Source organism: Triturus cristatus, chromosome 3_1 (genome assembly GCF_964204655.1).
Source record: "Triturus cristatus chromosome 3_1, aTriCri1.1, whole genome shotgun sequence".
NCBI classification, from domain to species: Eukaryota; Metazoa; Chordata; class Amphibia; order Caudata; family Salamandridae; genus Triturus; species Triturus cristatus.
The window spans coordinates 393046873-393067642 of record NC_140583.1 but is presented as its reverse complement, the minus strand read 5'-3'; the positions used below and the strand labels follow the sequence as shown (position 1 = coordinate 393067642).

Genomic DNA, 20770 nt, shown 5'->3' with positions numbered 1-20770 from the left:
CGCTACGCTCCGCTCCTACCCTGAAAGTCTCGGGGGGATTCGTCAAGCGGGGGCTGAGAAAAAAGGGGGGTCCCAAAACGCGTTTTTCCCATGCATTTTTCCATAGGACCTTTAGACACAGCTACAGCCCGAACGGCTGAACAGAGTTACTTGAAATTTGGCAGAGAGGTAGTCCTCAGGTCAAGGAAGTGCCTTTTGTAGGTCTGGTGTAAATCTGTTCAGTAGTTCCTGAGAAAATAGCATTTAAATCAATATATATATGTGGGCGGAGCCTAACCACACATCTCATCCTGAGATCTGATTGGCTGTCAGCACTTCATCCAAGAAGTGTTGGCAGCCATCTTGGGACCAATATACATGATAGCACCTCATTAAAAAGCATTGCAGTTAATAGAAGATTTTAAGACTTTAGTTACATTATAAATCATTTGTTGATGGTACCATACTCATTTTAGGAATTGTGGTATGTTCTAAGGTGATTTCACCATGTGAAAAAGCCTTCTGCTGGGATATCATGATTGAGAGAAAAATATTTTCTCATGCTTTTACCACAGAGGTTTGGAAGGTGATCTATAAGCTAAACTGAGAGCTTATTTTCTGTAAATTCACATTATCTTTCTCAGTCATGTGAGAATGAAGTCTGACATTCTCAGTAAAACATGTACATCCAACAAGGGCAGAGACTGTCAGTTGATTCCTTTGTGTTCTACTGCAGCTTTCCAGAGTGTTCCAAAGAACTACTAGAGCGCTAACCGTCCTACTTATGATAAATGTATGGCACACCTGAAGCCATCTTGCTTGGATTAAAGTGGTAACTCTTAAAACATTTAATTTAAAAAGGAACAAAATGAGGGGGTTCATTTTTCCATAAAAAGTATGATTAGTGCTGCAGAAAGAAAAATTAGGGCACATTTTGAGTGACTTCTCAAATCCTGACATGCAGACTGAAACATGCACTTTCAATACCAGCAGCAGTTTTCCCTGGTGAGCAGTAGCTTTACTACAGTGATCTAATGAGCAAAAAGAGTGCTAACATTCTGATTTTATGGCAAATGTGTGACACATTTGAATGCCTTCTTGATGGAATCAAAGTAAAAAACTGAAAGTATTTCCTACTGAGGAGACTGCAGTAAATGAGGAAATTAGGAAACTTCATAACAAATAAGTCTCCCAAGATGGCCACCAGAGACAAAAGAGCCCAAATGTAGCCCAAATATCACCCAGATGTAGCCCAAGTATAGCCCAATGACAGAATGTCCAAGAATGTTCTTAAAAACAACTAGAGCACTTACTGTCTTCATTATGACAAAAGTATGGCACACCTGAAGCCATCTTGATTGGAATAAACTGGTAACACTTAAAACATTTAATTTAAAAAGGAACACAATGAGGGGGTTCATTTTGCCATAGAAATTATGATTAATGCTGAAGAAAGAAAATGAGGGCACATTTTGAGTGACTTCTCAAATCCTCTTCTATTTCATTAAAAAATTCTGACATGCAGACTGAAACATGCACTTTTAATACCAGGAGCAGACTTCCATGGTGAACAGTAGTTTTACTACAGTGATCTAATGAGCAACTAGAGTGCTAACATTCAGAATTCATGGCAAATGTGTGACATATCTGAATACCTTCATGATGGAATCAAAGTAAAAAACTGAAAGCATTTCCGACTGAGGAGACTGCAGTACATGAGGAAATTAGGAAACTTCATAACAAATAAATCTCCCAAGATGGCCACCGGAGACAAAAGAGCCCAAATGTAGCCCAAAATCACCCAGATATAGCCCAAATATAGCCCAATGACAGAAGTGTGGAAAACACTTATTATTTTGTGTTTTTGCAGTGTTATATAGTGCAGACTTGTCAGGTATTGGAGTGCTTTACATGAGCATTGGTTACATCACACAAGAACAAATTCATTTTGGTTGTAGACATGGGGAGACTAAGTGATTTGACCAGAATCACAGAATGTCGAGCTGAAGCAGAAACTTCAACCTGGTTCCCCAGTTGCAAAGTCTGCAGTTCTGGAAGTAACACCACATCCTCTCCCCTAAGTGCAACATTTAATCAAGTTGTCAACTAGATAAAAAAACATAAAGATAACAAATAATTTAAATGTGCTTTGTCGCTATTTGAAAACTCAGAAAATATGTCCTTATTTTAGTCTTTTAGAGCACTAACCATAATTTTGATGCCAATAAGACCCTCTCATATATGTAATTTCTAAAGGAATGCTCTAGGTATTACAGTTTTGATTACATCAAGATGATGTCAGGCGTTCCACACTTTTGTAATAAATATAGAATGTTAGCAATCTAGTTGTTCATTAGGATACTGTTGAGAGGCAGAGGCCAGGGGCACGGACTCTGAAAATTGAAGGCAGGTAGGAGGGTGCAAAGGCAACAATTTAACCACACTGAGCAGGCAGGAAGGGCCGTGGAAGCACAACAGACTATGGAGGGCAGTGGAAAGGGGGGCAGGGGCAACAAACCAACAATACAGGACTTGCAAGAGAGGCTGTTGGAGGGAAGATCTATTACGGGTCAAGGAAGCTAGGGGCGGTCCCCAGAGCCCCGGGAGCCACCACAGAACTGAGCAGGAGAGTGAGTCAGGGACAAAAGGGGCACCTTAATTTGAGCCGGGGTGCCTAGGAACGCTTGCTCCAAAAATGAAGAAAACAGACATATGAGACATGGAATTGGAGGCAGAATACAATGGCAGTTTAATGAGAAGATGCAACTTCAAAGAAACCGCAGAATAGAGACAAAGTACAAAATACAGAATCCAGATAATCATACAGCTGTCATGATATTCTCTGTATCTCAATTAATGGACTGACAGAGAGAGAGAGAAAACACATCTATAAATGCATCATGAGAAACAAGTTACACCAAGGAAAATGTTACCTAGGGACACTCACATTTACTCTTAGAGCAAGCATTCCTGCAATTACAATACAACATCTTTTAAATGCAAAAGTAAAGAGAACAATGGTTAAACATAACATGACATTTCATATAGGTAAAATAGAATAAGATACTTCAAGCAAAGCAGAGCAAGACATTTTAAGCAAAGGAAGACAAGAGCTCCCAGTTCTTGGGGAAAACCTGCACAGCCTGTTAACCTACATACAGACGGCGAGGTTGTCCGTCGATATCTGTGGGTGCTCCCTTTTTATATCATTTTGTGGGCTCCTTTGCACGCTACATCTACCTACGTATGCTACCCAAAAGCTTCGTCTGCAGATTTTACCAGACATTTCGTCATTTACCCACTTAATGCTGACAATTGACTGGGTGAAAAGGTCAGTCTCTCAGGCCAATCGCTTATCGTAAGTTCCATAGAGCAAGCAGAAAATAATGGGTATTGTACAGGAATTCAATATATTCATGTATAAAATCTCCTCAGTTCTCCTAACTTGACGCTCTGCGGTTGCCACTTCCTTAAAAGCGGGAAATCTGCCCAGGAAGCAAGTACCAGTCCAGGATGCAGCCTACTGTATGTCGACAGCTTCAGGGGGATGTTGAACTTTGATACCGAGCACGGAGCACTCGGGTAGGGTGGGGGCTACTAGTTTGGAGCAGAAGGCCTCGCAGACCTGCCTTCAGACTGCTATACACTAACATTGCAGAGCTATGGTCAATTTAACAAAGAGGCCTACATATTGAACAGAAGGGCCTACACAGGGGTTTTATGCTGGCTGAGCGGTAAGGATGTCTCAGGAGAATTATATAGCAACACAGGACCCGCTGGTCAATTTAATACGGCCTACAAATGCGGCTGGCAGGGCAAGGACAAGGGTCTCATACTTCAGGTGTGGACAGAACGGGCCAGGGGCCCCCTGTGATACAAAATCTACCCTCCTTCAAGGCTGTGGCAATGTAATAGACCATTGTGGGCAGAAGGAAGAGGCAATGGTAGTACAACCATACATGCCAACAGACCCGATTCAGCCAGGAAACGTCCAATGTTTTTAAGCTCAAATGGGCTTTATTTGATCTGTCTCCTGTCTACAATATCCTCTTTTTCAATGTAACTCAAAGGGGAAAATCAATACCCCAGTTTTTTTTCAAAATCTCCCTCTTACCAAGTTCAAAATGTTCGCAAGTATGGTACATTGGATCATGGAAGGAAATGGGATAGGGACATGGACTTGGATAACAGAGGACAGGAGAGACATGGAGAGGTGCACCAAACTGACCCTGCAGGGCAGGCATCAGGGTTTGCAGCAGCACAATACACCACACAGGGCATGCAGGACGGGAGTGCAGCACAACAATCCATAGAAAGCAAGAGGGAGGGGACAGGACCATGCACATGGACAACAGAGAACAGAGGGGCAAGAGGCAATGGTAGCTAGCTGACCATAATGGACAGACAGGAGAGAAGGCTGCAGCATAACAGACCATAAAGGGCAGGAGGGACGGATCAGGGGCATTACAATGGAACAGACAAGCCAGGAGGGAGGGAGTAGGGGTCTGCACATGTAAACAGAGGGCTGGGGGCAAGGGGGCAGGGCAGGAGCAGCAAGATAGCCATGGAGGTCAGGCAGGATGGGCACTAGAAGCAAGACACAACATGAAGAGCAACAGTGAGACTGTGATGGCATACACACAGACCATGGAGGGAAGGTGGGAGGGGGTCAGGGGCAGCTAACTGACCACACAGGGAAGGTGGGAGGGGCCATGGCAGCACAGAAGACCATGCATGGCAAGTGGGAGGGTTAGTGGCAGCACAATGGCTATGATGGGCAAGAAGGAGGGTGCAGGGGCATGCACAAAGGACGATGGAGGATAGAAGGGAGGGTCAGGACCTGTGCACAGACAAGAAAGTTCAGGGGAAGGGGCCTCACAACAGACCACACGGGGCAGGCAGGAGGAGCAGTTGCAGCACAACAGACCAGGGAGGGCAGAAGGGTGTGGCAGTACAATGGACCATGTAGGACAGGAGGAAGAGGATAGAGGCATGGCATGTGGACAGGCAGGGTGGAGGTGGCAGGGACAGGTTACAGTCATCTGACAATGCTAGGCAGGTGGGAGGGGAGTGGCAGCTCAACAGAACACTCAGAGTAGATAGGAGTGGCAGGTCCATGGGACATGGTGGGAAAAAAGGATGGAGCAGGGGCATGCACAAAGACATCGGAGGGCAGGGGGAAGGAGAATAGGGGCAGCAAGCTAAGCACAGAGTTTAAGCAGGAGGTCAATGATGGGGCATAGAATTGGGCAATGGAGGGCAGGAGGAGTGGACTGGTACATCATACTAAATTGAGGGCAGTGGCAGCACATCAGACCATGCATGGCAGGAGGGAGGAGGCTAGTCCATGGATTCACACAACAGAGGATAGGGAGGAGGGGGATGGGGCAGCAAGCTAACTGTTCAGAGAAGGCGGGTATTAGAAACTTTATTGTTTTTAAAACATTTTGTCTGTGCAAACTACTTAAAATATGAACAAGTATGCAGCATAATCTCACTTTTATTCAGGAAGAAGAAGACGTTAGTGACTGTGACTCCGGGCTCACTTGGCAAAAACACCCCCTGACCCTCCACCCCCTATCGCAAAATGTAATGCCCGTGAAAAGGGTAGGTGAACACAGTGTTATATAGAACATAGTCCTGAGAGCACGATTGAAAATGAAAACTAGATATAGTGTATGGTATAAACTATGCACCAAAAAGTGTGATATAAGATGAACCAGGCGTGAAATATAATATGCAATACATTGTGCGCAATGACAGATTCATTGGAGAGCGCGAGATAGCACAGGCACTAGCGCGTGCTATGCGATATGCGCCTTGGAGTGTAATATGCACAGGGCAGTGTTGTGTAACCTAACTAGTCTCTAAAGTTGTAATATAAAATATGTGCTGGGGAGTTTAACGTTGCATATGCACTGTGACAAAGATATGGATCCCAAATTGTAATATGTATGGCATAGCACTGTGCGTTATAACATAGGCATCGAGGAAGGCACGTTAGATGGGGCAATATAACCCGTGCGAAGACAAGTGTGGCATGACATTTTCACGGGGTGGTGTTACAGTGCACATGGGCTAGAGAGTGTCATAGCATATGCACTAGCTAGTGGAATACAATACAGAGGTGTGTGGCACTCGGCAGGCAATGGTGGGTGTAACACAGCATTGGGCTCTGTCAGGAGCGCGCTGTGACTCGCAAGTGATGTTCGTCCCCTTTCCAGAGAGTAAAATAAAAAGTATTACACATCCGGCAGTGGATGTGTGTTTTATTAACTGTGAGGGGGGTTTCTTGCATAGTTTTGGTCGAATTTTTGTCGAATCCCCTTTGAATGGCTTGGTGTGCATGTGTATTAAATGTGCCCGTCAATAGCTACCCATGTTTGTATAAATAAACGACAAGGGTGTCTACCGGGATTAGGCACGGTAGAGCATCAGACATGTCAGAGCTTCACTAGTGGTGTAAATACATTCCACGTGGATTAATTGCATGCATAGTCGCCTTTTAATGAATATCACGCAAATCGTCATGGTGATAGGTACGTACGGTTTGTCCAGCATGTCCTAGGTGTGTCTATAAATATATATTTTTTAAAAATAATAAAAAACAGTGGCCGGCCCTGGGGATTGGGGTCAAAAAAATATAATTAGGAGACAGGCCCTGGGGGATGGGGTCATCAGGGCCAATAAATTAGAATAAGAAGGGGAACCACACAGCCCCCCTTCTTAAAAAAATAAAATAAATAAAAGACTGGCATCGTGCCGGAGGCCATGCCCCCTCCATGCAGCACTCTGCAAACACGCCCCCAACAGGCATCTCCAGTATGCGCCAGGGAGCTGCGCTGCAGACAGGTGTTCTGAGGCCAAGCCCCTTTTTACACCTCTCTGCAACGCAGCTCTGTGGCGCTTACTGGAGGTACCTAGTGGTCTAGTGTGACCCTAGGGACCCTTAGGATTCAAGGGGACTTAATCTCTCAACTTAGAACAGCCACAGGGCGCGTTTACACAGTGGTGAAGGGAGGGGACGGGGCCTGAGGTGACGTGTGCAAACACGCACCATGGCACGTTTTAAATTGGGGATATAATTTCCCTTCAATACTGAGGGCCCCTGGGGGCTAACTAGCCCACCAAGTGCTTCCAGTAAGCGCCACTGAGCTGCATTGCAGAGAGGTGGTCCAGGCCGTGCCACTTTTTACACCTCTCTGCAACGCAGCTCTGTGGCACTTACTGGAGGTACCTAGTGGGCTAGTTGGACCCTAGGGACCCTCAGGACTCAAATGAACTTAATCTCCCAACTAAAAACGGACACAGGGCGTGTTTACACAATGGTGAAAGGAGGGGACGGGGCCTGAGTTAACGTGTGCAAAAACGCCCTGTGGCCTGTTTTAAGAGGTAGTTTTAATCCCCATGCCCTATTATATACTAGGGGCTTATAGAGGAGGTAAGGCTAATCACAGGGGGACCCCAACGCATAATGTTCCCTAGTGTATGTAGGTGTTTTCACTGTATTCTAAGTGTCTTTTAACATAGCACTGGCTCTAGGACTGGTTAGTCAGACTCAGTTACCACCAGTATCGGTCTGAAAAAGTTGAGGGTACAGGATGATTTTGCAACAAGGCTTCTTTCTGCTCTTCTTTTTGTTCTTTCTGCACGTTATCCTTCTTCCTGCACTTATCTTCGTATTTGAGGACTTCTGTTGCTTCTTTCTGCACTTCTTTTGTTTCTTTCTGTGCATTTTTTCTTCTTTCTTCACATGTCCTATCTCTGTAGGCATAGTTAGAAATTAGCATTTAAAAAACCTTTGAAATTAACAGAAAAAACCATAGGTTTCAGGCACGTTATAGTTAGGAATTAGCATTTAAAAAACCTCAGAAATTAACTGAAAAAACCATAGGTTTCAGGGGTGTTATAGTTAGCTGGACTTTTCACTTGTACAAAACCATTGAAATTCCCCCGTTATAGTTAGTTCAGCTAACTATAACTCGCGCGCCCGCAATGCACTGCTGATGACGTCACATATTACATCACTCATGACATGGTCAGTGACATCACTCATGACATCACTGATGACATCTCAAATGACATCACTGATGACATCACTGATGACATCATCCTTGTGATAGAGTGGCAGACCTCCTCTCACCCTAATATAACCTTTGATACACACATTCAAAAATAGAGACTAAAATTTTCAAAACAATGGACATACCAATACCAGTTACAACAACCTCTTCAGTAATTCTAAGATCCACATACACATCCACTCATTCACCAACAGTCCAATACAGTCACTCATACATGTACTCACTCATCATATGTACTCATACACCTATACATCCTGTTACACAATGCCACTCATCCATAGAGTTACTCACACACATAGTCACTCATGCTAATAAAGAATCAAACATACATTTACTTGCATATACAGTTATACACACACCACCACACTTACTTCTACGGAAACTTACACATACTTAGTCTTTTAAACAATCACTTATAGAAACACATACTTATTCATACAGGAACTCTTTCAATCTCTCACTCTCACATATACTCACATATATACACCAATAGTCACATATACTAGTTTAAAACATATGTAGTTACTCATAAAGACACTATTGAGACAGTCATTCACTCACTAACACACCCATACACACACTCATCCACCCATACAGTCCTGCACACATACTGTGTTCAACACATACAAACAGTGAGTCACTCATTCATGCACCTATGCACTACGTAATACCCCCACCGAACCATGCAGACACTCAGACTGATACTCAAAAAACCAACTAATAACCTATATAGACACCCATGTAGCTACTCACCAACCCATGCAGCCACTTATACACAAAGTGAGAGACTGATACAGATATTTACATATTTAAACATTACTCACTAAGCCATGTATTCACTATGATACACTTAATCAGTCAGTTACACAATCAATTTTTCAAAAACAAATCATCCATTTAGACACTTATATACCCATTTATTCTTCCATCGACCATGAGATATACATATATAAAACATATTTAATTTTCAGAATAACACACATTCACTGGATGATGTCATCAGTGATGTCATCAGTGATGTCATTTGAGATGTCATCAGTGATGTCATGAGTGATGTCACTGACCATGTCATGAGTGATGTAATATGTGACGTCATCAGCAGTGCATTGCGGGCGCGCGAGTTATAGTTAGCTGAACTAACTATAACGGGGGAATTTCAATGGTTTTGTACAAGTGAAAAGTCCAGCTAACTATAACACCCCTGAAACCTATGGTTTTTTCAGTGAATATATATATATATATATATATATATATATATATATATATTATGAGCTTTAATAAGTGCACTCATGCAGCATTATTATTTTTGATAGTTGCAGTTTTATACAAGCTGATGGTACTAACGTGGTTGGCTGCTCTTGAACCTTGACAAAACCAATAGGCTCACTTGATATGTTTGTGTGATACCTTTTGGGGGTCAAAGGTGCTTATACAATGTCATATATTGTATTTTCCATCTGTCAATTTACATATTTGTAAATTATTGTATAGTATTTAGTAGTGTGTGTTTTATAAATATACTTCTAATTTTTCTAAAGAACAAGTACTGACTGGACAATCATTTTTTGAGTGTTATTAATGCGTGCCAGTGAATGGTGATTACTAGCCCACACTAACACTCCTGAGTAGGCCTTGGCATGCTATGCATCGCTACCCTGAGAGAGTCAAGAGCTACAATGGGGCGCTTGGTTCCCAGTTAGTTACTTGTGCAGGCCACACAACTAATAACCCACTTTCCTGCATTGGTGCTCAGCACTGGGATAATAGGATCCAGTTACGGTACGTACTGTTGACAGTTGATGAGTTCGGTTTTGCCACACATTAGCTATGCATTAATGCACACATATCAGAGCACAAGGCTCTGAGAGGGGTTCGAAGGTTTGTTTGGGTATACTCTGAAAAGGGAGGGAAAGCCTCCGCACACTTGTCATGTGAATCCACTGATTGTTGGTTAATGTATGTACTATATTTGTTACAACCAGTTTGCATTTTTTTTTAAATGATGTGATGGAGGTGTGGGCTATCACATGCACAGTGTTCTCATTAAAGTGTTCCAGCCTAGAGTGTCCATTGAACCCCAGCACTACACATTAGGCCTGTATGAGGACAGTTTTTTCCTATGGGCTTAGGTGCCACAACAGGTACCCACACCATAGATCTGGGTGTAGGGGTAAGCCGTGCTTCTTGGGGTGTAGGAGGTGATTGGAGGCTCTAGGAAATTCTCACGCTTGCTATGGGCAGTGCAGATTTCCTGTGAGGAAGCGCACTATGAGCCATTCTTTTTATAGTTTTTCCCGCCATTGGCACAGGCCAGAAACCACTGGAAGGGTGGGGCGGGAGGGTACCAAGGAGTAGTTGACACCTCCTAGGGATTTTGGCCAGAAGGGTGGGAGGTTCCCAAGAAATGTTCTAACGATGGGGGTGCAAGAAAGTTGTGGTTCCCATGATCCCCATTGGTTACCTGCTGGGGAGTGGAACTAGCCCAAGGTGTCCCAGGAGGAGGGATGACCCCCAATGTAAAAGGTGTAGTAGCTGGCCCAGAGAAAATAAGAGAGGGGGGGTAGGACTGCCTAGATAGATGGGTTAGTGGTGGGTCCTGAGATGTCAGGGTTGGATAGTTGACTGCCTGAGAACAGTGTAGGATGGCATCCTAGGTCTGTTTTTTTCTCTGTACCGGAGGTGGCAGCTGGGGTGATGTCCAGTTCGTTGTCCAATTGGGTAGGTCCTGTGGGGTCAGATCCCAGGACTGAAAATGGAGGCTCTGTAGCGTATAGGTGTGGCCCCAGCATGCTGTGAGGGTGTGCAGGAGGAGCTGTCCTAAGCAGAACCCTCCCTGGTGCATTGCTGGGCCTGAGGCCCTGCAGTCCTTGATTGCCAGGCGTTGACTTAGCTGGTGGGTGCAGATCCAAACAAGTTGCAAAAGGATGTTCTGCCCACAGTGACCCAACCAGGAGGCCAGGTGAGGCCTATCTTAAGTAAAGGGACCCTGTGGTTCAGGCTGGGTTTGTGTAGTCACTTCTGTCTAGGACTGTTACTGTGAGTTACCAGTGAGGCAGTCTGTAGAGGACTTTGGCTGGCAGACTTCTAGTGGCCACACTTTAGGGTGTACTGGAGGGTGGATGCTCCTGGTGAATATGTGCGGAAGGTAGGTGTGCCTGCAATGGTAGTACCAGGTGGCTAGGTGGGCCCTGTCCCAAGGGAGGGAACCCTGTGCTTGCGGCTGGGATTATGTTAGCCATTTCTGTCAGGAAGGTTGCTTTTCAGCTCAACAGCCAGCTGTCGAGGACTGAATCCAGCAGACTCCAGCTTGGTGCACGTCAGGTGTGCCAGTCTAGGGTGCTGCCCTAGACCCCTTGAAAGTCATGGTTCCCCAGGCAAGGACTCAGTAGGAGGATCAAGCTCTCTACTGAGTGTGGTGAAAGGAGGCGGTGTGGACTTCAAGGTGACCTGTTAAACCTCTCACTGGGGGATCTTTATGGTCTCTGTTTGGGTCTAATGATTGTGGAATGTAGGTTGGGAAGTGGCTTCAGCAGGGCCTGAGTCAGGCATGTCCAACTCAGTGTCCTGCAGCGCTTCTGTTGAGCCAGTGGGGCTGCAGGGAGCCCACAGATGAGGGGCTCTTGTGGTGGGAACCACCTGGGAGTAACTCTTATCCAGGAGCACTCCCTGATTGGGCTGGGGACCCCTTAGGAGACACAGTCATCCCGAGAAGGTGGGTTGGCAGCGTAGACCCCAGAGTAACTACTGTGGGTGAGGGTCAGCAGGACGTTAAAGGGGCTTGTGTGACTCAGATGAGTGAGGGTACTGGGTAGTGTACTCTCCAGTAAGGGGATTGTGGACGTATTACTTGGCAGGCCACACAAATAAAAACCCAATTTTCTTCAGTTACTCAGTGCCATATTTATGACCCAGTTTGTGTCGCTCCTGTACCACACAATGTGGTGCAAGAGCGACGCAAACCTTAAGTTTAATTTTTAAAGCCATGCATAGCCTCTTTGCGTGACTTAGCGTGCCTCCAAAAATCAGGAGTAATGCAACGAAGCGCAAATTGCTGCATATAATTACTCTGCGCTGGGTAGGCATTCCATGGGCGTTGCGTGGGTGTTCCCATGCAACTTCCATGGTTTTTAACGCATTCCCAGATTTCCAAGACCTTGTAAACCTGGGTATGTGCAAAAAAGATATGCCTCCCAGGAGAGGTGTAACGAGAAGAAATATCTTAATTTCTCCTCATTACAGCCTCTTTCTATGAGTGCTGCATTCTGCTACACACATAGAAAATGGAAAATGCCTCTCAGGTTTGTTTTTGTGCAGGAAGGTGTTCCTTCCTGCACAAAAACAATCCTGCATGCAACGCAGGCATCCTGACACCACAGTTCAAGAGTGCCTGCATTGGTGCTTGGCTGCTTAAAGGGTGCCACAGCAGGGGGAAAAGTCAGGAATGCGCTGTGTGGCTTAAATACGGCACAGTCCTGCCCTTTCCTAGTAAGGCAGTGTAGCACAGCATGGTGACTTGCTGCGCTGCACTGTGCCATTATTCCATAAATTTGCCACTCAGTCTCTCTTACTATGCATTTTATCTTAGGTGTCCAAATGATCTATGCTTCACAGGCCAACTGAAATGGGGTCTAGTGACTGAGCTGCCAATTTTTCTACTTAGGAACCTGGTAACTAATTACTGCTTCTGCACTTGACTGAAAATTGTGACATTTTCAGCAAATCATGTAATCTTTCTGTACCTAAAAGTGTTAATATTTGATATGTAATTGTGTAAATAAAATATGTTATCCCCACTTGAATGCACAGTGCTCTACTGCTCCCTAGTTAGGATCACGCTGTACAAATGAGATTTAAAATGTACATAGATCTGGAAGACTCTGGACTCAATTGTAGCCCACTGTTGTAGTATCCTGTTCATGTTAATATCCAGCCATTATATCACCACCGACTCAGCCAGTGTGAATGTGCTGTGTGCTGCATGGAATGTTGAAGTGATGATGCGTATTGGAATGTTGGGTGCCTGTGAGGTGAAGCGAACAGTTGGGAATGGGCTGAGCAGGAGGCAGGCTGCTCCTGGTGGGGCTGCTTCACAAGAACTTATCTACCTGTAACCGACCTCAATAAATCTACATCCTACCTGGGTGGACCTTCATTACTACAACTGTGCTCAATAATCCATGTTACTTTCCAGGAGAACAAAAATAATATTTCAACATTGTTTTTCATACCTTCAGTCAATACTTACCCACATGCAATGGCGCATCCAGACGGTGCATATGCACATGCCATCACCCACGTGCAGGGCATAGTAACTGCGTGTTCCTGCAATGAAACATTCTCTTTATATCACATGCAATGGGGTTTACTTCAAAACCAGAACATTTATGTGGCTATGGAAAATTGCTAAATATAAAAAAATGACGGGCCTTCTTTTTATAGCTCATCATAATGGCTTGTTGTTAAAGCAGTGGTAAATACCTACCAAACTGTGGGTTGTTCTTTAATACCCTCAAAGATCATTACAGAGATCTTACTTACTCTTTATAAAATGTCACACTTAATTGCATGAAGGTGGAGGAAATAATTAAATATACGAAGCACTATAGTTCATCCCTTTTTCCTTATGTAAACTGAGGGTATTAATGCGAAAGGGTTGATAGGAAAGTGTATGGGATAGTTTCCCTACCACTCTACATTGTCTGGCCTTCCACATTTGAGACAGTTCAAATATAAAAACTAGAATTATGTAAGAGTATTGTTTTTGAATGAATATATTTATTAACAGCTGTCTCCTGAGGGGCGCATAAACGTGCAGTAAGTATGTGAATTAGGACACACTATGAAATCTTGAATAAATTTCAGAAATTGATCTGCCCACAAATAAAGGAATAGCAGAGCGGTCTGGAATAAATTATTTGTAATACTGCGTTATCTCCAATTTCCCATAAAGAGTGATCCAGTTTCATTGATTAGGTATTGACTTATACGATGACATGAATAATTTATCCTAGAAATGTAAAGATTAATGGACAACGTTCAGACACAAAGAATACCCTACTACCATTATAAAATAGGTTGTCTGTCATGGTGTAATGCCAAAAAATATTTGATATATTGTGAGACCTGGGATTGGTGACAGAACAGGTACTATGTAGACATCCTGCATTAAGCAGGTTCCTTCTTCACATTTAACACCGGAAGAGGGAAACACCATATGTGGTCCTGAAAGTTAATACATAGTTATATTCATTGTATTGGTCAATTAACGAGATTCACTACGTACAAAATCTCCATACTAAAGATATGTTGGCTTTGCTTACTTTGCCACTGGATTCAAGCTAGCCTGGCTGATGAGGGATGAAACCCTAAAAACGGTCCCAGGATGCTTGTTACCGGACCAAGGAAGACCTAGCTTGGCAGTCCAGGCTGGACTGTTCTCATGAGGAACAGGGTCAAGACTGATTTACATATGGCTGGGTCTGAACTAGGGTGGCTTGGTGAGAAGAAGAACGATGATAGATTAAATCCAGAACTGTGACTGGGGGTGAGTGTCTGAAAAGTTTAAGCACTCGGTCCATCATCTCCTTGTGTTTGCTTACAACTATGGTTAAAAAGATGTATGGATTGCATGCAAGTTTAAATTCACATTGTAAACTGCTAGCAGAGTGTTGCTCTATTCCCTACAGTTACCTCGAAATCTGAATATACTAATCATCATTTGCAGAGTGGTTGGTCTAGATACTAACTGCCTCATGAATATGACATGGTGGCCCTCCTGGTTATCATGAATTCATGGTGGCCTGCTTCCAGCTCAGTCGTTGAGCACCCTGTTACATCACCAGGGATGCAGCATAAACCTACAGGGATTACTGTATGCCTGTGGCACACTGGTGAAGGAGCTATGGTCAGCTGTTGGGATTGGAAGGAAGTGTTTCAAAGGCTGCCTTTTGCCTATTCAGCTGCATAGCATGCATCTTCGCGCTCTACAAGCAACCTTGACATTTGCGATCCTCTGGTTTTGGGGGCGGTGGACAGTGGCACAAGCCATCAGACTGAAATTCAGTCACTGAAGCTCTGAGGAGACACCCCAGACCCCGCAGCAGCCATCTTAGTGTGTCAGAATTAAGGCTGCCACTGCTCATTTCCCATTAAAAGCGATAGACATAGCATTCCTGAGATAATATGTTTTATTTTAATTAGGTTTTAAAATTGATTCCATCATGCGACTTCATTTTCACTCTAATTAACCACAAGGACCCTTAACATGTATTAATCAGTATCATAATTTGGCTTCCTCGCTCCTATCTTTTTAATGAATTCTGGATATATTGTCTGTGTCTCTTTCGTCAAATTATTTTCCTTTTCTCATATTTGCACATTTTAAACTGCTATTCGTGTGCCTTCTACGTCAAGTTAAAAAGAACAAGATTCACATACCTTGTTGGTAGTAAAGGCATCCCACACAATCACCTTTCCATCCTGAATATCAAAAGAAACAAATGCAAAATATTGAATTTAGAACTTGTATTTACCATGTAGGACACCAAATGAATACTGTACAAACACCACGCTACTATCAACTGATTTTTATAATTGTCATTTTTTTTGTCCTAATGATTAAAAATGTGCCTACTGATCAGAGTAGACTTGATCCAGGAAATGACTATCGAATAGCCACACCTGACTCACGACGCATTTTCTTTGATAGTGAATGTGTTAATCCAAGTTTATATTTCCCTACCCCAGAAACAGGTGAGTCGTATTCATGAGTTATAAGAAGTAACACATGTTTACTCACAGAAAACAATTGATTAGTTATGAGTAAACAAATGTTACCCCTACAAATAAATGAAGTCACACCTAATCCTGAGGCAAGACACAACTCCTCATGAAACTACTTCCAGAATCATTCCTGAAATACAGGTGTAACTCACATCTAATCCTGGAGTAAGCATCAAAAGTTAATGTAACATAAGTTTCACAGCTAGATCCTTCATATGCATCTCCACATCAAAGTGTTCATAAAATATAGTTTCCATTGGAATATATTACTATTCAGTATTTAAAATCTTCACCTAAAATACAGAAGCAGCCTAAAAAACGAAAAACAATTATACTCCCAAGATAATTAATACATATAAAATGTGCTTGTGCTCAGCTTTTGCCTACATCCGGTAAATGATTACAATGGCGTTCTGTAAATCTATTCTTGCCAACGTAAGGTGTGACAAAGTGTCCCTTTTTGCTTTGTCACCCCCATTTATTTGGACAGATACTGCTGTGTGTTTTTAACTCTGTACACCAGTCTCCAGTATATGTGCTCTGAACCCCACAGCATGGTAAAATTGACTAAGCCCAAATTGCAGGAAATACACAATGGCATGGGACAGTTAAATGTCATCAGAGGACTGTAGCACACATCGTGTCATCCATAATGCAAACAAGATAAACACGGCTTAAGGCCTACATGTGTAGCATGGCACTTGCAGCTTATAAACTTGCAAGCAACCCTGTCAAAATAAACCCTTTTTACATGAAATAACACAACTTTTGAATATTAAATAAGTCACCTGTAAGTTGGCTTTGTTACTCACAAGGCAGGGGGGTTAGTGTTTAATGTGGCACATGCAAGAATTTAATGTTGGCATGTCTACGGTGACTAACTCCCAAAACCTATTTTCAAAGGAAAGGGCTGTTGCTGTCCTATGAGAAAAAAGGGAGTTCGCAAACAAATCATAACCCTGAGGTCTTCAGTTAGTGACATGCTAGCAGAATAATTCAAACACTATTTTACATGTTTATTTAAAATCCTATTTTATGGCAAATTCAGATTTTTAATAAATGTTTAAAAAAGTAACTTTTAGGAAGTCTTCATCATCAACGAACCAGAAAAGTGCACAGTGTAAAAACATTATAGATACATACAAACTTAAAAAATACGAATCACAGCTCATAACAGTGTAAGTATATAAAACAATTCCAATCACTATATATCGAATTGTCAAAGTTATATTTTACCTGCCTGGGTCTACTGGGCTAATTAGTATTAACCTGCTGTGAGGTGGCTCTACCAGTGTTTCCCTTTAATGATGTGTGAAACTTGAATCTGGACCAGGAAAAATGGCTAAGGAGTTTTCGTAAAATATATCAACTCAGAAAGGACAGCTGGGGAGGGTCCAGGAACTTCAATAACTTAAAAGGAACAAAGGTGATGCCTGTTCATTCATAGTTAAGTTTAAAGGAAACCTTTTTATCTGTAGGCACTTGGAAGCCAGTTTGGAACCAGCCCAGTTTGAGAAGTAGCTGATCGTAAAACCATTTTTGTGTAGCTGAAGAGGAGGGGACTGCTAATTTCCCTACACACACCACTGGCTGGCACACAAGCTCCCTTCAGGGGTGGAAAGATTATGTCATGTTGAATTTTCTTCAGAATAGTGCACTGTGGAATAGTGTGCAGTAAGGCAAACCGGAGGTGGTGGGACAGCGGGATGGGTTGCCCCTGGAAACTTTTTTCTCATTGGTTAATAAAACCTAAAACGCAAGCACCTCACCCACAGCTCATCACAACACTAGCTGGACCTGAGGAAGAACATACGTGGACTGGACTTGCTGTTGAGACCTGTGTGGGGACCTGAAGGGCTGGACCTGCTCCCACCTGTACCCAGAAATAAGATGTAGACACCAAGTGCCTGCTGTGTAACCTCCTTTGTGGCTACGGGAACACAACAAGCTACAAGAGCCCTATTTCATGAAGGACCAGATGAACAGTAGCAACTGGAACTGGACTGGGCCTTGCTTGAGTGAGTCCTGGACCCTAAGGGATGTGGGAGCCTTAGAAGCAACCAAAGAGAAGCTACTCTAGAAACACTGAAAGTTGGGACTTACAAAATGTCCTAGACCTCCAAAGCGTCAGTGGGGACTCGTTGTAAAAGTGTGCAATTTCAATCTAATTTCGAAGATACAGCTTCAGGCTTGGCCCTCTAAAGGATTTTGAGCTCCATAAAAAAAGACTATGGCCCCATTTTAGAGCTTGGCGGACAGGTTATACTGTCATAACAGGGATGTAGTGCCCTGCCCTACAAACTCTCTGCCCTCCTACCCTGTTGCACCTGCAAGGTTTGCGCCAATGAAGTAAAATTTACTCTGATGGCGTAAACATTCCTTTGATGACCAGAGGGAGGAAAGGCCGTCAGAGGTATGTCATTTGACCGTCCATCCTATTTAGAGTGGGCTTTTCTTTTAACTATCCATCACCGCTAGGAATATCCTGGTGGTGAAAGACAGTTGAAAATAAAAACGGATACCCACACGGTGGGAGAATACTTCTATGGTGTGGCCGTTTTTTATTTTTCAAAAATAAACTCCCGCTGTGGAAGTTTGTTTTTGAAAAATAAAAAATGTAAGAAAACTTTGACAGTCGGCCATCATGTTTCATGATGACAGTTCCTATCAATGTGCAGAGTTGACTGGCGGGCAACTAAAAATGTGGCAGGTAGGGGTCTCTAAGGGTGGCCAGGGTGAAGTTCGCTGCCATCCCGATGGACTTATTTCTGTCTGCCAAGTTCCAAATCGGGACCCAAGTCAGAAAGCAGAAACATTGACAGGGTGAAAGGTCAAAAAGTATCAATCCAAAGTGAGGACTTCGTCAACTGAAAAATTTTGATTTCTCCCACTCATGGATTTTCCTCAGCAAAATCGACAGCTTCAGCAGGACCTCGTCCAGTGGCATCTGGGTCCAAGCAGATACAACCTGCAACCTTGCCCAGCTGAAGGATTTCGACATCCATTTCAGAGACTAAAGATTGGTATACACTTTTGCAAATGGGTTACTCTGTCACAAATTGGATGGCTAATCTGTGCGCCTAAGTGTATTATATGCTTTGCCACTTGTAGTAAGGTGGACAAGACATGCGTCATGTTTGTGACAGTACTCATCTGGCAAACTCTAAATTAGGCCCTAAGTCAGAAGGTAAAAGTTTTAACTTGATGAACCACTTGGTGTATTTAACCCGCACTCAATCGCCGTTGGCCTAAAAAAGTGCCTAGGTCGTGGTCAACCTCGAAAAGGGACTCCTAATTAGCGCTATATATTTTCAGGGCGCTCTTTGCCTTACATTTTAGGAATACATATCTCTGGTTCCCTTTATTGGATTCTTAACGATTTGGTGAAACGTTAATCAGTGCATTTTTCTCTTGGTTTGCAATTTGGTTGTGGGATCTTTATTTTGTTGTGTTTTGACCTTAACAGGTTTGTGACCTTACTAGTTGTAGTGGAATCCCATCCAACCCAACTAACAATCCACTTTCTTGAATAATGCTCTGGAAACTCAACTGGATTTATCATTTGCTTCTGTTAAACACAACTTTTTAAAGATACAAAAAACTATTACATTCGTTATCAAATACAAATGGATTTACTTCAGAAGCCCAATAACTAATGTAATTGCTGGTAAAATTCTAAATCACTCAAAATAAGTGTATAAAAAGATGCCAGGCCTCAAGGGCACCGCACAGAACAGGCATAGGGATGCTGAATGGAATCATTTTATTTTTACTCGTCCCCTAAGGCTTTGGCTCCAATTAAAATATTGTTCACAGGAGCACTCAAGATAAATGCAAAGTTTCAATTAAAGATCAAAGGCAACTGAAAGGACTTGGTAACTCGTGTTCTAGTTTCCCCAGTTGTCTTACTGTGTTAGGAGGAATTGTGAGTTCTAGCCCAGCCTTCTATATTTCTTCAGGTTTTGTTGTTATGGACAAACCATTTTCAGTTTGTGTGCCTCAGTGGCATCATCAATCAAAATTGCACAGAAATGGGTTAAATCTTTTATCAGGTGAGATCCAGAATTGGCCCTTTACACTCTGGAACACCAAGTATTTTCATCATGTATGTATATTTTGAGAATTGTAAGGTTTTATATTGGAAAGCAAAACAAACCAGAATTAATAAAACTAGAAAGGGTGGATATGGATCACAGCAGGAATCTCCTCCATTCCACTCCCTCCACCACAGAAAAACAGGCCCTGTGGCCTATTCTCCCATGGTGCTGATCAATTCTTACTGACTGCAGCTGCAGTGTAGACAATGTGGTGTCCGGCTCATGGAAATCTGCTCTTGCTTCCACTTAAGGAACAGGTCCACACCTCACATAGGGCTATTTGCAACCGCTCTAGGCTGCTCTTTCAATCGACCCAAAGAAAGCTGTGGTGTAATCACTGCTGAGATGGGAAGCTGGGGGTGTAAATTACAGGTTAGCAGTGATAACACAGACCTGCACCATATATAATATGGGCCGCAGTAAACCTCATCTTCTTTTTAGGTCAATCAAAGATAAGAGATAATCCGACTGTAATTTTCTCACTATTAATATTGGTTTGCTAGGGACAGGTAAAAGTGATCAATGAAAAATAAACTTTCTTTTCTTTTAAAATGCACGAAGAAGTGTGAACAGGACATAGAATTATAAAGTAAACCCTTCACCTGGGAGGAGCTGACGATTCTTCTTTTATCTTTACACCAGTCCATGCAGAGAACCTTATTGCCATGCCCTTTCAGCGTTCTTCTTGTCTTCATCACAAACTGGCCCAGAGACTCCACTCGGTCTGCCACCTGATGAACTGAAACACAATAACAACAAACACCATCACAAGATCAATACACCGGATCCAAGGTACAGAAGGGACTCAGTCCAGAGGCGCACTTTTCT

General features: G+C 43.0%; 1 protein-coding gene across 1 annotated transcript in view; it reads right to left on the bottom strand.

The window, feature by feature from the left end:
- The window catches only part of GNB5 (G protein subunit beta 5), a 322810-nt gene that overhangs the window by 182368 nt on the left and 119672 nt on the right, over nucleotides 1-20770 (bottom strand). Inside the window, exons 4-6 of the mRNA XM_085644176.1 lie at nucleotides 20545-20681; nucleotides 15501-15542; nucleotides 13309-13385 (exon numbers count right to left, since the gene is read on the bottom strand). Of these exons, the coding sequence (XP_085500302.1) occupies nucleotides 13309-13385; nucleotides 15501-15542; nucleotides 20545-20681 (256 nt within the window). The remainder of the gene's footprint in view (nucleotides 1-13308; nucleotides 13386-15500; nucleotides 15543-20544; nucleotides 20682-20770) is intronic.